Source organism: Pristis pectinata, chromosome 38 (genome assembly GCF_009764475.1).
Source record: "Pristis pectinata isolate sPriPec2 chromosome 38, sPriPec2.1.pri, whole genome shotgun sequence".
Taxonomy (NCBI): domain Eukaryota; kingdom Metazoa; phylum Chordata; class Chondrichthyes; order Rhinopristiformes; family Pristidae; genus Pristis; species Pristis pectinata.
The window spans coordinates 3,808,392-3,824,361 of NC_067441.1; the positions used below are offsets into that span (position 1 = coordinate 3,808,392).

Below are 15,970 nucleotides of genomic sequence, written 5' to 3' on the forward strand. Positions count from 1 at the left end.
GATTGACGTACAGAGGGATCTTGGGGTCCAAAGCTCCCTAAAAGTGGCCGCACAGGTCGATAGGGAGGCAAAGAAGGCATGCTTGCCTTTATTAGTCGAGGCAGTGAGTTCAAGAGCTATGCTGCAATCTTTGGGGTTGTCTTCATCAGACAGTGTTTGGGATGTGGGAGGAAACCAGAGCATCCGGGGAAACCTGCGCGGTCACAGGGAGAACGTGTAAACTCCACGCACACACACACAAACACACGCACACACACACACGCACACAAACACACACGCACACGCACGCACGCACACACACACACACACGCACGCACACACACAAACACACACACACGCACGCACACACACAGACACACACGCACACACACAGACACACACGCACACACACACACAGACACACACACACAGACACACACACAGAGACACAGACACACTCACACAAACATACATACAGACAGACAGACAGACACACACACACACACAGACACACTCACACAAACATACATAGAGACAGACACACACACACACACAAACACACGCACACACACACACACAGACACACTCACACAAACATACATACAGACAGACAGACAGACAGACAGACAGACACACACACACACACACACACACACACACACACACACAGAGCACCAGAGACTAGGATCGAACCCGGGTTTCTGGAGCTGTGAGGCAGCGGCACTACCCACAGTGGCACCAAGCCATCCACAGTGCCACCAAGCCATCCACAGTGCCCTTGGGTAAAGGAACAAAATGCACGTCCTACCTCCTCCATTGCTTGCTGGTAATAATCCCTGGCCACAGAAATGGCTGCCCTGTTGTTGGCTTCAGCTGTGGCCTGATGGAGACAAAGGCAGGGCTTTACTTCAGAACCAGCCATCACCTCGTCCCCCCGCTGATGCATTCCGAGGGCTGGGCCAGTCAGGTACAGTGGGGACCCAGGTGCAGGGGCAGCACAGTAGGTCTGGGATGGGGCTCTGCTCCTCTCCAGTGGAGCTAAAGCCCACAGGGCAGCAAGCCCAAGGTTGTGCTCACTGTTCTGGGCAGAGTTATTGGCCTCAGTTGGGATGGTAGTCAGGGGAGTGAGTGATGAGGAGAGGGAAGGAGGGAGGTGGAGAGAGATGGAGGGTGGGGAGAGAAGGAGGGAGGGTGGAGAGAGGGAAGGAAGTGAGAGGGGAGGGAAAGTTAAAAGGAGGAGGGGTCTGGCGTAGTTCGGGTGACGAGGGGAGGGGAGAGGCGGGGAGGGGAGAGGATTGGAGGAGGAGGGGGTGGGAGGAGAGACCAGTGCTGGTTCTGTGCCCCACAAGAGCAGGAAGATGCCAGGGTCCAATCGCCAACCCGTGGTCACTCCGGGAGTCTGACGATCGACTTTGTGTCCCTGGGCTGGGAGTGGAACAGGAGTGAGGGTCGGAGAAGGGAATGAGATTCCCAACCGCTAACCAACAGAGGTTGCTTAAAGTGTGTGTGTGTGTGTGAGAGAGTGCGTGAGAGAGAGTGCGTGAGAGAGAGTGTGTGTGAGAGAGTGTAGGTGTGTGTGTGTGAGAGAGTGTGTGTGAGTGTGTGTGCGTGTGTGTGTGCGCGTGTGCGTGCGTGCGTGTGTGCATGTGTGTGCGTGTGTGTGTGAGTGTGCGCGTGTGTGTGCGTGTGTGTGCGTGTCAGCAGCACTGAGTGACAGCACCAGTGGGCTTGGTGTTGCGATACCACTGGAACAAGCCGGAGAGACCGGCCAGGACACTCGCGGGCTGCCGGCACTGAGATGGGGTGGGGGGGGGGGTGGGGGGGGGAGCAGTGAGTTGGTTGACAGGGTGACCTGGTGGAACAAGGGGCAGTTCCGGGAAAGGTGAACACAGGACTATGGCAAACACTGGATCAGGGGAGGGGAGGGGAGGAAGGAGGAGGGAATGTGGGGAAGGAGCCAAGAGGTGATGGGCAGAGAGCTGTCACTTAATTCAATCAGTCTCCCAGTGAGTGTAACGGTCCCAGATAGAGGGAGACTCTCAGGAGAGAGGAATCATTGGGAAGCAGCGATCCCAAGACAACAGGTGCACCTGAGCACTATACAATCGGTGGCTCCTGCAGCCTCCTGGGGTGGGGGTCTGTCCCAGTAGGAAGGCTGTCTGCCTGCTGTGAAGGCCCTTACCTCTAGAATGGACCTGGGGTGCGGCAAATCCTCCCCTTGGAAAATCTTAACGTAAGCCTGGGGAAACAAAGCAAAGTGAGACAACGGGGCGTGCATGGAAGTACCAGAAATGACGGGAGAACGATGCGGCTTCTTGTCAGAGCACTGGGGGTGCGGGGCTGCAATTGTCGAGCAGCAGGGTGTGGGGCCACATCTGGCCCCCATGTGTGCAAGGTGGGGACAGAGCTCTCTGTGCTGCCTGACTCTGCGCTGAGTGTCACCAACACTGCTGCAACGTGCTCCCTCTCTCTCACCTGCTGCTCAGACCCTTGCCCGTGCCTGAATTACCCTCAGGCATGCCTGTTCCAGGGCAGCCTGTCCTACACTGTGCCACCCATCTCCTCTTGTCCCATTCTCCCTCATGGGCTCCAGGTTCTGGGAATGCCCCTAACCCACCCTCATGTTTCCCTGGTGGTCCTTGTACCCCTCACCTACCTCCATATTCCCCTACAGCCCTCTGTGATCTGTGGGCATTTAAAGAGAGAGGGGTAAAGTTTAAAGGAGATGTGTGGGGCGAGATCGAACAAACTTGGGTTGTTTTCTCTGGAGGCTGAGGGGACACCTGGCAGAAGTTTACAAAATTATGAGAGGCATGGGTAGAAAAGTCAAATACTAGAGGATGTGCATTTAAGGTGAGAGGGGGAAAGTTTCAGATCAGATCAGATCACATCTCTTTATTAGTCACATGTACATTGAACCACACAGTGAAAGGCAGCTTTTGCGTAGAGTGTTCTGGGGGCAGCCCGCAAGTGTCGCCACGCTTCCGGCGCCAACGTAGCACGCCCACAACTTCCTAACCCGTACGTCTTTGGAATGTGGGAGGGAACCGGAGCACCCGGATGTGTGGGGCAGGTTTTTTTTTTACACAGAGAGCGGTGGGTGCCTGGAACGGGCTGCCAGGGGAGGTGGTGGAGGCAGATACGATAGAGGGGTTTAAGAGGCTGTTAGACAGACACATGAATATTGCAGGGAATGGAGGGATAGGGATCCACAGGCAGAAGAAATTAAACTAAATTCGGCATCATGTTCAGCACAGACATTGTGGGCCGAAGGGTCTGTTCCTGTGCTGGACTGTTCTATCTCTGCTCTCCTCCACTTCTGGCCCCTTGTCCTGCAATTCTCATCGTTTCATTGGCAGCCCCAAGCTTTGGAATTCCCTCCCTAAACCCTGGAGCTTTTCCCTTTTCCTCCAAGGCACCTCTTAAAAGCAACCACTGTTAATAACTCTTGACGTTGACTCAGCCTGACTGAGACTCCTGTGGAGCACCCTGGGGATCTTTCACCCACAGTGTTTGACTCTCAGTTACAGGGGAGCCCGCTGAAGCCGGGCCGCCCTGTTTATAAACCAAGAGTCTTCTTCACCGGTCACTGCTTGATAATAAAGGACTGCTCAGTTCAGACGGAGAGGAGGTGATGTTTTTTCTCTCAGATGGCCGTCAGTGGGTGGAACTCTCTTCCTCATGGGGGGGTGGAAGCAAAGTCTTTGAATAGTTTTAAGGCCGAGTTAGAGGGATACATGACAGGGAAGAGGGGGAAAGGTCACCGGTGGTAGCGGGGAATGCAATGTTTGAGTTACAATCGGATCAGCCTTATTGTATTTAGTTGTGGGGGCAGTGTTGGGAGAGTGCTGCACTGTTGTGGGGCAGTGTTGGGAGAGTGCTGCACTGTTGTGGGGGCGGTGTTGGGAGAGTGCTGCACTGTTGTGGGGCAGTGTTGGGAGAGTGCTGCACTGTTGTGGGGGCGGGTGTTGGGAGAGTGCTGCACTGTTTGTGGGGGCAGTGTTGGGAGAGTGCTGCACTGTTGAGGGGCAGTGTTGGGAGAGTGCTGCACTGTTGTGGGGCAGTGTTGGGAGAGTGCTGCACTGTTGTGGGGGCGGTGTTGGGAGAGTGCTGCACTGTTGTGGGGCAGTGTTGGGAGAGTGCTGCACTGTTGTGGGGCAGTGTTGGGAGAGTGCTGCACTGTTGTGGGGGCGGTGTTGGGAGAGTGCTGCACTGTTGTGGGGGCAGTGTTGGGAGAGTGCTGCACTGTTGTGGGGCAGTGTTGGGAGAGTGCTGCACTGTTGTGGGGGCGGTGTTGGGAGAGTGCTGCACTGTTGTGGGGGCAGTGTTGGGAGAGTGCTGCACTGTTGTGGGGCAGTGTTGGGAGAGTGCTGCACTGTTGTTGGGGCAGTGTTGGGAGAGTGCTGCACTGTTGTGGGGGCGGTGTTGGGAGAGTGCTGCACTGTTGTGGGGCAGTGTTGGGAGAGTGCTGCACTGTTGTGGGGCAGTGTTGGGAGAGTGCTGCACTGTTGTGGGGGCGGTGTTGGGGAGAGTGCTGCACTGTTGTGGGGGCGGTGTTGGGAGAGTGCTGCACTGTTGTGGGGCAGTGTTGGGAGAGTGCTGCACTGTTGTGGGGCAGTGTTGGGAGAGTGCTGCACTGTTGTGGGGGCGGTGTTGGGAGAGTGCTGCACTGTTGTGGGGGCAGTACTGAGGGAGTGTCACACTGTGGAGGGCAGTACTAAGGGAGTGTCGCACTGTGGAGGGCAGTACTAAGGGAGTGTCGCACTGTGGAGGGCAGTACTAAGGGAGTGTCGCACTGTGGAGGGCAGTACTAAGGGAGTGTCACACTGTGGAGGGCAGTACTAAGGGAGTGTCGCACTGTGGAGGGGCAGTACTGAGGGAGTGTCGCACTGTGGGAGGGGCAGAGCAGAACTGAGGGGCCGAAAGGTCCACTCCTGCTCCTACTTCATGTACCCCTCCGTCAGTGGCCGCTCCCTCTGCACTAGCCCTTAGCATTGCCTCGCCAACAGTGCAGTGCCCCCTCACTGAACGGCAGATCAGTGTCGTGGGGCCGTAACCCACTCCTGCTCCCAGTTTGTAGCTTGAACCAAGGCTGACATGGGAAGCCAATCCCGTAGGAGGTGCTGCCCCCATCTACCTGCTCCCCGAGCCCCAGCTTGGAAAGCCCAGCTGCATTCCTGGGATTTCAGAGGATTAAGGTTGGTCTGATCGAATTTTTCCAAAGATATTCTGGGGAGAAAGAGGAGCTATTTCTGGTGATCGTGTGACTGGGAGTAGGGGGCAGAGTTGAAGAGGTAGGGCCAGGGTTTCTGGAGTGAAGTTTAGAAACACTCCCACAGGCGCGGTGTGTTCTGTAGGCGACAATTGATGCCAATTCTGTTGACGATTCCAAATCTGAGACTGTCTTTGGGTGAAACAAAGGGATTTGGGAAAAGGCAGGGACAGGGACTCATACTGCTGATCTCCCCAAATTCAGGAACAGGCTAGAAGGACTGAGTGGCCTCTTTGTTCCTTTGCAGAGTGAGAGTTTCAAAGTTCAGTGGGACATCTCTGCCTTTGATCCACAGTGGCAGACAGACAGTTGGTTGGTTCCTCTCCCTTTCCCACTGTGAGGAATGGTTGTCCAGTGTCAATGCGGATCTTGCCGGCCCTGAGATTGGTGAACCTTCCACAACTGGTCAAGTGGGAGCCTACCTTAATATATTCCAGCAGGTTCCTGCAGCTGACCTTCGACCCACCGATCTCCTTCACCACCAGGTTCTCTGGGCTGAGCAGAAGGTGCACCAGGCTCTGGAGATGGGTCTTGAAGTCGTCTTCGATATCTGCAGTGAGATTGGTGCGAGGGTTCAGCGCTGGGCAGGAGGCTGAGACATTCTGGTGTGGTGTGTGTGCTGCTCGACAACCCTGGTTACCCTCAAAGAGGATGACTTGCTGGGCAGCCTCGGAGGACAGCGGTGGGTCTGGAGTCACATACAGGGTACATTGGGCAAGGACAGTTGAATGCAGACACAAGAGGCTGCAGATGCTGGAACCTGGAGCAGAAAGCAAGCTGCTGGGGGAACTCAGCTGGTCAGGCAGCACCTGACTTGTTCATTTGCTAAGTACAGTTGGTTCTCTTCCCTGAAGGACGACGGTGACCCAGGTGAGTTTCTACAACAACAGAAGTGCTGGAAGAACTCAGGTGGCCAGGCAGCATCTGTGGTAAGAGAAACTGGTCGACGTCTCGGGTCAGGGATGGGGGAAGAGTGGAAGGGCGTCAGTTTTCGAAGCGGAGCTTGTACGGAGGAAGGTGAAGACGGACCGGGTGATACTGAGGGTGAGTGCTGACCATTTTAAAGGGTGAGAAAAAGACACAAGTGTGATGGAGACACAGGAGACGGCAGATGCTGGAGTCTGGAGCAACACACAAACTGCTGTTGGACCTCAGCGGGCAGGAGGCAAAGGGAAGGTGCTGCCTGTCCCGCTGAGTTCCAACAGCACTTTGTCTTTTTCACACAAGTGCTGGAGGAACTCAGCACAACGAGGCAGCAGTTCTAACAACAATCTGGTGGTTTTATGGACATTTTTCTCGAGATCGGGTCTAGTTCACATCACTGAAACTCCCCAGCTGACGCTGTGGGGTTTGAACTTGTCCAGACCTTCCCTTGGTTCCTAGTCCAGTAATGTGAACCACTGTGCTACACTGGTGTGGCGGTGTGTGGGGTGGGGGGGTGTGAGGGGGGTTAGGCCCACAGATCCGAGGTCGATGCCATTCCACGGTCTGGTTCACTGGCACACACCCCACTGCCGCAGTCTGAACACAGAAATCTGGTGCGATACTGCAGGCATGCTGTGTGTTCAACGAGATGCAGGGAGATGACTGGGATGGTGCAGGAGAGACTGGGTTTGCCTTCATTGAAGTGGAGGAGGCTGAAGGGCTGGAGGTGTACAAAATAATGAAGGGCAGCGATTGTGCAGGTGGAGAGAACATTTCCCAGTGACAGGGGTGTCCATGAGCAAGGGGCACAGGATTAAGGGAAGGGGTAAGAGGTTTAGAAGGGGTCAGAGGAAGAATTTTTTCACCCAGAAGGGGTTGGACTCTGGAATGCACTGCCTGAGGGGGTGGTGGAGGCAGAGACTCTCACAGCATTCCAGTCAAGTATATGAATCGGCAGGAGAGAGAAGGCTACGGGATTAGTACAGACAGGTGCTCGACGATCAGCATGGACGTGTTGGGATGGAGGTCCTGTTTCCGTGCTGGGTGTGTCTGTGATGCCAGAGAGAGAAAGGCAGAATGCTGGCAGCCATGCCCAGCAGGAAACCCTCCAGGAGCCGCTGAGTGGATTTTGGGGAGGAGGTCTAATTCGGGTAGGACATACACAACAAGCGCTAGGTTCCAGGGAGTGCTGAAGAACAGAGGGACCTTGGTGCACAAGTCCCAAGATCCCTGAAGGTGGCATCACAGGTAAATAGGGTGGTGAAGAAGGCACACGGGATACTTGCCCTCATTAGGCAGGACGTTGAATATAAGAACAGGAGACTGTTCTGACAGTGCTGCACTCCCTCAGGGTGACAACTCCCCCCCTCTCTGACACTGGGCCGCTCCCTCAGCACAACTGCACTGCCTCATGGAGTGTCCTCGACAGCAGGGGGGGGGAGAGTGATGGGGTCTGTATGGGCAGGTAGTCATAGTGACAAACCTCTGTCAGAACTGTGTGGGCTGTTTCCGAACCCTGGGGAGAGAGGGGAGTGCTGGACAATCCAGCTGCACTGATACTGATTACCTGCTCACTTCTCACAGTGCCTTTCAGTTGAGACCCTCGCTGGATCTCTCAGGTGGACCTAAAAAGGCCCTGTGGTTGAGACTGGAGGAAGTGTTGAAGAGTCTCCCCCACTCCAACGCCCCAGCGTCTTGGATCTGTTTTGCACTGCCCAAATGAAACCACTGGAGAAAGGGATGACCCAATCAATGTGATTCGTGGGATCTTGCTGTGCATAGGAAGGGTGCCAAGTTCCACACGTCGCAGCGGAGGCTGAGAAGAGGTCGGGACTCTTCCTTCGGCATTCTGACTGGGTTGCATCACGGGCTGGTGCGGGAACTTCAACGTACAGGAACGGTGGGACTCAGCCGGTTCCATCGCGGGGACATCCGCAAGAGGCGACGTCTCTCAGGAAGGCAACGTCCATCATCAGGGACCCCCACCACCCAGACTGTGCCCTCTTCTCGATGCTGCCATCAGGCAGGAGGTACAGGAGCCTGAAGACCCACACCTCAAGGTTCAACGACAGCTTCTTCCCCACTGCTGGCAGGTTCTTGAACCCACGTGAAAAACCCCAATTCTACCTCAAACTGTATCTCCCTCAACTTGTACTATTGTCATTAAGTTATTTTTCTTTATTTTGTCCTGTATAATTTATGTTAGTTTAAGTTTATGTAATTTACGTGTGTAATGTACTACGCTGTAAAAACTTTCATGGCGGTTATACATGTGTGCTTTTGACAATGGACTTGAACTTGGAGGCACTGAGGGGGAAGGGGTCTCTGAAGGAACGGGAGGGACCTCTCTCTCCTCAGCAGCCCCCGGGCCTTCCCCTCACCTACCTTTCAGCTTGCCGTCGAAGGTGGGGCTGGTGGCCACTTTCAGCCCCGGATGGGGCATGACGAAGCAGTGGATCTTCCTGAAGCAGGAGTGGATGTGCCTCCGCACCAGCTGCAGCTCCTCATGCTGGTGAGCCTTGACCTGAGGGGAACAAGGGGGAGAGGGAGTGGGAGCCTCTCCGCCATTGTGCCCTGGCCCGCCCTCCGCCTCGGCTTCCCGACGCGTCCCTTGGGATCCGCTCGCTGGGTTCCACGGGAACACCTCCGCCACCACGTCCTGCATCGCCGCATGACCAACCCTTCCTTGCTCCTCAATCTGCACAGCTGCAGCAAGCTGTCACTGGTCGCTGCCGGTAGACAGGGTGGTGAAGAAGACGCCACGGCCAAGAAAGCTCACCAGTGTGTGAAATTCGGCACGTCCCCTCTGACCCTCACCAATTTTTACCGATGCACCACAGAAAGCATCCCATCCGGATGCATCACGGCTTGGTACAGCATCTGCTCTGCCCGGGATCGCAGGAAACTGCAGAGGGTTGTGGACACAGCTCAGCACATCACGGAAACCAGCCTCCCCTCCATGGACTCTGTCTACACTTCCCGCTGCCTCAGGAAAGCAGCCAATCTAATCAAAGACCCCTCCCACCCCGGACATTCTCTCTTCTCCCCCCTCCCATCGGGCAGAAGATACAAAAGCCTGAAAGCACGTACCACCAGGCTCAAGAACAGCTTCTATCCCACTGTTATAAGACTATTGAACAATAAGGTGGACTCCTGACCTCACAATCTACCTCATTATGACCTTATTGTCTGCCTGCACTTTCTCTGTAGCTGTGACACTTTATTCTCCATTCTATATTGTTACCTGGTACAACCTCACTGCACTGTGTAATGAATTGATCTGTATGAACAGTATACAAGACAAGCTTTTCATTGTACCTCCATACAAGTGACAATAATAAACCAATTCCAATTCCAAGAAGGTGTTTGGCACGCTGGCCTTCATCAGTCAGGACATTGAGTAGAGGAGTTGGGAAGTTCTGTTGCAGTTATATAAGACATTGGTGAGGCTGCACTTGGAGTATTGTGTACAGTTTTGGTTGCCCTGTTACAGGAAAGATGTTATTAAACTAGAAAGAGTGCAGGAAAGATTTCCTAGAACGTTGCCTGGACTTGGGGGCCTGAGTTACAAGGAGAGGCTGCATAGACTAGGACTTTATTCCCTGGAAAGTAGGAGACCGAGAGGTGACGTGACAGAGGTGTATAAGATCATGAGGGGCATAGACAGGGTGAAAGCACGTAGTCTTTTTCCCAGGGAGGGGATGCTAAAAACAAGAGGGCAGAGGTTTAAGATCCGAGGCGAGAGATTTAAAAGGGACATCAGGGGCAGCTTCTTCACGCAAAGGGTGGTGCATATTTGGAACGAGCTGCCAGAAATAGTGGCTGAGGCGGGCACATCAGCAACGTTTAAAAGCCATCTGGACAGGTCCATAGATAAGAGAGGTTTAGAGGGCTATGGGCCAAACGCAGGCAGATGGGACCAGCTCGCTGGGCAACACAGCCGGCATGGACGAGTTGGGCTGCAGGGCCTGTTTCCATGCTGTCTGACTCTGTGACTCTAGTTAAGCAGCAGACCACTACCCTAGTCCCTGCCCCTCGTCCGCGCACTGTGTTACCTCCATTGGGTGGTAGTTGGGGCTATAACTGGAATCACAAGTGCAACAGCACGTTGGCCTTCACTGCAAAGGGGGTTCGATTTTCGAAATGAGGAAGTTTTTCACAGTTGTACAGGGAGTTACTGAGGCCACTCCTGGAAAACTGTGCACTGTTTGGTCCCCCCACTCAGGAAAGGATGCTGAAGCATTGGAGGGAGTCCTAAGCAGATACACCAAGCTAACTCCTGGGAGGAGAGGGTTGTCCTATCAAGAGAGGCTGGACAGATCAGGTCTGTGTTCTTTTAGAAGAATGAGGGGTGATCTTAATGAAACATGAAAGATCTTATTAAAACATTTCAGAGCACAGAAACAAACTGCTGTAGGAACTCACTGGGTCAGGCAGCATCTGGGGAGGGAAATGGACAGACCCTTCATCTGAACATGACATCCTGAGGGGGCAGGACGGGGTAGATGTTAAGATGCTTCCACTAGTGACAGAGTCTTGGACGAGGGGACATGGCGACAAGATTGGGGGCCAGTCATTTAAAGCCGAGATGTGCCGAAATTTCCTCTGGCAGAGAGTGGTAAATCTCTGCCCTGAGAGAGGTGTGGCAGTTAGGGCAATAGAAGTACTTAATGCAGATATATTTCAGGTCAGCCACAATCTTATTGAATGGCAGGGCAGGTTTAATGGACCGAGTGGCCTCTCCTCCTTTCCCTGTGCTAACTATCTGGTACCTTTGTGATGGCTGGGTGGGTGAATGGGGGAGTGTTTAGTGGTGGCAGTGGCACTGCCTTGTATAAATTTCTGCACCTTGATTAATTCTACCCTCAAAGAAAACAGCCTCCGCCTAAGTTTCTCTCGGCAGACCCGATTAACCCCCTCAGTCATCTCACGAGCAAGTGTCGCACCAGAGGGAATCGTTCAGAGGTAATCCTTACCTGTAGTCGCCTCTCCAGGAAGTTATTCCCTCCTTCCAATCCATAAGGATACTCATAGGGAAAGCTCCAATCCCGCACCAGGAACATCAGTGTCTGTGGGATCGAGCGAGCAGCACATTAAAGTGGCTTTGGTTACTACCTGTTGTTCAGCGCTCCGCAAGGACCTGGGTACAAACTCTCACTGGCAGACCCAGGACCAGTGGTGTGATGTTATGGTGTCAGAGTTGTCCCCAGTTCCAATGACCCTGGTTTGATTCTGACCCGGGTCGGGCAAAAAGGTGGCGTAGGTCAGCGGTCGGAGTGGGACAGAGAATTAAAGAGCGGAATGTAAACTTCTCCCCGTTTCTGGAGCTCCACTGCCTTGTCAACCTCAAGCCTTCCTGCGGCTTCAAACCCTGTCCACTTCCCCATCTACAAAGCTTCACAACGCCAAGCTTGGTCACCTCGTCCCCAGATGTTATCCAATCGATCCCCCACCCAACAAGTTGTGTCCTCTTCGAGCAGGTTCGATCCTGACCTCCGGCGCTGTCTGTGTGGAGCCTGTGCGTTCTCCCTAGTGACCGCGTGGGCTTCCCCCGGGTGCTCCGGTTTCCTCCCACATCCCAGCGACGTGCTGCTAGGTTAATTAGCCACTGTAAGTTGTCTCTGGTCGGTGGGGGGGGGACGACAGTGGATATGTGAGAGAGAATAGACTGCAGGGCAAAGCTCCCTGAGAGCCAGCTTACACTTGATGGGCAGAATGGTCTCCTTTTATAATGGAAGAAATTATGAAAAATGAAATGAAAACAAAATTCAAATGAGATGCTGACTAGAAGCATCATCATCTCTTCAGAACAGACATAAAAGATCCTGTAACATAACAATACTTCAGAGATCTGCTTGCAATCCCTCCATCACCGTCACTAAACTATTGGTGTCTGTGGGAAGCAGCGGCAACAATTTCCCAGCCACTCAGTCGGGACGCTTTCTTCTGGATGGCGTCAAGGTTCTTGTGTGTTAGAGCCCCACCAGCATTGCTCACACTAGTGACTTGAGCCTTGTGGTTGATGGAGCCAGGGGGGTGTCACTCACTGCAGGTACCACGGTGGAGCTGGGGGGGTGAGTCACTCACTGCAGGTACCACAGTGGAGCTGGGGGTGAGTCACTCACTGCAGGTACCATGGTGGAGCCAGGGGAGTGAGTCACTCACTGCAGGTACCATGGTGGAGCTGGGGGGTGAGTCACTCACTGCAGGTACCACGGTGGAGCTGGGGGGGGGGGGGGGGTGTCACTCACTGCAGGTACCACGGTGGAGCTGGGGGGTGAGTCACTGCAGGTACCATGGTGGAGCTGGGGGGTGAGTCACTGCAGGTACCACAGTGGAGCTGGGGGGGGTGAGTCACTGCAGGTACCACAGTGGAGCCAGGGGGTGAGTCACTCACTGCAGGTACCACGGTGGAGCTGGGGGGTGAGTCACTCACTGCAGGTACCACGGTGGAGCTGGGGAGTGAGTCACTCACTGCAGGTACCATGGTGGAGCTGGGGGGTTGTCACTCACTGCAGGTACCATGGTGGAGCTGGGGGGTTGTCACTCACTGCAGGTACCACGGTGGAGCTGGGGGGTTGTCACTCACTGCAGGTACCATGGTGGAGCTGGGGGGTTGTCACTCACTGCAGGTACCACGGTGGAGCTGGGGGGTGAGTCACTCACTGCAGGTACCACGGTGGAGCTGGGGGGTGTCACCCATTGCAGGTACCACGGTGGAGCTGGGGGGTGTCACCCACTGCAGGTACCACGGTGGAGCTGGGGGGTTGTCACCCACTGCAGGTACCACGGTGGAGCTGGGGGGTGTCACCCACTGCAGGTACCACGGTGGAGCTGGGGGGTTGTCACTCACTGCAGGTACCACGGTGGAGCTGGGGGGTGTCACCCACTGCAGGTACCACGGTGGAGCTGGGGGGTTGTCACCCACTGCAGGTACCAAGCATCCAGTTGGCTCCTGTTGACACAGTATTTCTGTGGCTGGTGTAGTTAAGTTCCTGGCTAGTGATTAGCCTCAGAATGTTGCAGCATTTGCCAAAGGGAGGTGGATGAATCTGTGTGGAGATTGCCTGGCACTTGTGAGCTGTAACAATGCTGTGTAACTGGTAGCTTGCACCTTGCGGCTTATTGTCCGTGAGGCGGTGATTGTCCTACCTGGAAGGGTTTAATTGACGTTTCGTCCACTGCCAGCCGCCCGTACTCCGTGAAGAGCTGTGACAGAGAAGGACAAGGAGTTAGAGGTTTACATTGACCTGGTGTGGGAGAGAGAATGGGAGCAGGGGTCAGGTCTGAAGTGGCTGAGCTTCCTGCAAAGGCATTTTACAGTCTCACCTCTTGCCTTGGGCAGTGGTTAGTGGGCAGAATCAGAAATTGTGGAACAGTGCAGGACAGCCCCATCGTGTTCACGAACCCACCTGAAAACCCCAACACGACCTTGGACTAGATTTCTCTCCCACCCTCTCAACTTGCACTGATATCATTCTGTTTATTTTGTCCTGTAAATTCTGTATAATTTATGTTAATTAAAATTTTTGTTAAGTTACGCTTGTCATGTCTGTAACGTACTGTGCTGCTGCAAAAAGCCAATTTTCATGGCACTTATACCCTGGGTGTGTGTGCTCGTGACAATAAACTTGAGCTTGAACAGGTGCTGCAGCCCACGATGTCTGTACCGACCATGACGTCACTCCAAACTAATCCCATCTGCCTGCACATGGTCCATATCCCTCCACTCCCTGCCTGTTCATGCTCCTGTCTAAATGCCTCATGAACACTGCTGTTGTAGCTGCTCCACTGCCTTCCCCAGCGGAGCGTTCCACGCACCCACCACCCTCTGTGTAAAAAAACCTGCTTCATCAACCTCCTTTGAACTTTTCCCCTCTCAGCCTGAAGCAATTGGGTTCAAATCCCGCTCAACATCTGGAACTGTACAATGGCTGCATTACACTGAAACGTCTCAATGAAACTTAACAGGTGAATTAGCAAATAAAAATTTTCCAGTATCTTCAGTTTTCTTCTTATCCTGTGGTACAAATCCAGCCTGCTAGGGCAAGTCCCACCATTAACAACTGATTACACATGTCTGGTGGCTTAGTGTGCTGATAACTGTCCCCGTGAAGGCATTTTAACTCATCCTGTCACACACACCACATCCCTCCTCCACAGCGTTGCAACTGAGCCGCTGCCTCACAGCGCCACAGCAGGTTCGATCCCAATCCCGGGTGCTGTCTGCTTGGAGTTTGCATGTCCTCCTTGTGACCAGGTGGGCCCCCTCCAGGTGCTCCAGTTTCCTCCCACATCCCAAAGACATGCGGGCTGGTTAAGTGGCTGCTGTTAATTACCCCAAGTACGTAGGTGAGGGGGTAGGATCTGGGGAGAGTTGATGGGAATGTGCGGGGAATAAAAGATGGGATTAGTGTGAATGGGTGGACTCGGTGGGCTGATTCTGTGACCCCATCACCTTCCCTCCTGCAGAAACCCTACTTGTGTTACTCTTTCCCAGTTCTGACGTAGGGTCACAGATCCCAAACGTTGACCGGTTTTCTCTCTCCACAGATGCCGCCTGACCTGCTGGGTATTCTCAGCGGGTTTATCTTTTTACTACCAATGCAAATGCAGCACGGATATTTACTCCAGAGTTAGTGAACTGACTGAGACAGGAGCTGAATGTGCCTCTGGGTTATTTGTCCACGTCTTTCAATCACCCAGCCAATGCTACGTGAAGGTTCCGTGAGGCATGCTGACCCACCTGAAGATGTTGTAGATCATCCTCCTGGATATTGTTGGTTAAATTGTACACCTGAAATAAAGCAAAAACACTTCTGCATCAAGATTATTCAGCAGAAGTCCAGGAGTGAAGGGACAGTGTGCATGAAACTGACTTGGAGACAGAAAACGCAGAGGGGTGATTCGATGCTTGGGCTCTCCCTCACTGTCCACGCACCCCGCTATCGCTGAGCCTCCACTCAGACTCATCCCGTGCCATACCTGGACTGAGCTTGTCATGGTACTGAGGGCAAAGATGGTGGCACAGTCCTTCACCGTGGATTGGCTGTCAAAGGCTCCCTGAGTGTCCAATAGCAACACAGCGACCTGGAGGGGAAAGGGCATAGGTCAGTGGCAGCTGGAAGGTGCTTGGTGATTGGCTCCTTCCAAGAGGTGATGGCCCAAAGTAAAGGTCAGCACAGGTATAAGATTAAAACCTGGTGCAAAACTGAACTCCCTGTCTCAGGACTAAGGGTTATTTAGATACCCGTCCGATCCTGATGCATGTGGTTGGTCTCCTTGGCCTGGTTCAGGCAGCCAGGCTCGAACCTGGATTGGAAGCTTCGGATGACTCAATGAGCCTTTGTTGACATTTCTACACATTGGAAAATTCACTTCATCTTCAGAGCCAAACTGGGGGAGAAACAGGAAGACTTAACGAGAGAAAGAAAGGCCGAGAGAGGCTCCGGTGCTAGGAGTGCAGTGAGGTTGGATTGGTTCCAGTCATGAGGGAACTGTCCTGCGAAGAGGGGAAGTGGGTAGGGTTTGTATTTTCTGAAGAGCTTTGCAGAAAGAAAGTGAATGTTATAGAGTTCAGAGGGTCTCCACGTGGAGGGTGCTGAATCTGACACGGGGGACTCTGGAATTACAGGGCACAGAAACGGTTGGGGTGGGGGGTGGGTCAGCCATTTAAGGCAGAGATGAGGAAGGATGTTTTAGCTCCAGTGGTTGTGGGTGTCCAGTAGTGCAGTGCTCCCTCAGTACTGCCCCTCCCACAGTATTGCCCTTCCGACAAAGTGACCCTCCCTCAGT

At 53.8% G+C, this 15,970-nt stretch overlaps 1 protein-coding gene across 1 annotated transcript in view; it reads right to left on the reverse strand.

Annotated features, from left to right (window-relative positions):
* The window catches only part of LOC127586975 (atlastin-2-like), a 32,913-nt gene that overhangs the window by 3,708 nt on the left and 13,235 nt on the right, over window positions 1-15,970 (reverse strand). The window contains exons 5-12 of the mRNA XM_052045032.1: window positions 15,161-15,265; window positions 14,922-14,972; window positions 13,328-13,384; window positions 11,152-11,244; window positions 8,561-8,699; window positions 5,674-5,801; window positions 2,162-2,218; window positions 788-859 (exon numbers count right to left, since the gene is read on the reverse strand). Of these exons, the coding sequence (XP_051900992.1) occupies window positions 788-859; window positions 2,162-2,218; window positions 5,674-5,801; window positions 8,561-8,699; window positions 11,152-11,244; window positions 13,328-13,384; window positions 14,922-14,972; window positions 15,161-15,265 (702 nt within the window). The remainder of the gene's footprint in view (window positions 1-787; window positions 860-2,161; window positions 2,219-5,673; window positions 5,802-8,560; window positions 8,700-11,151; window positions 11,245-13,327; window positions 13,385-14,921; window positions 14,973-15,160; window positions 15,266-15,970) is intronic.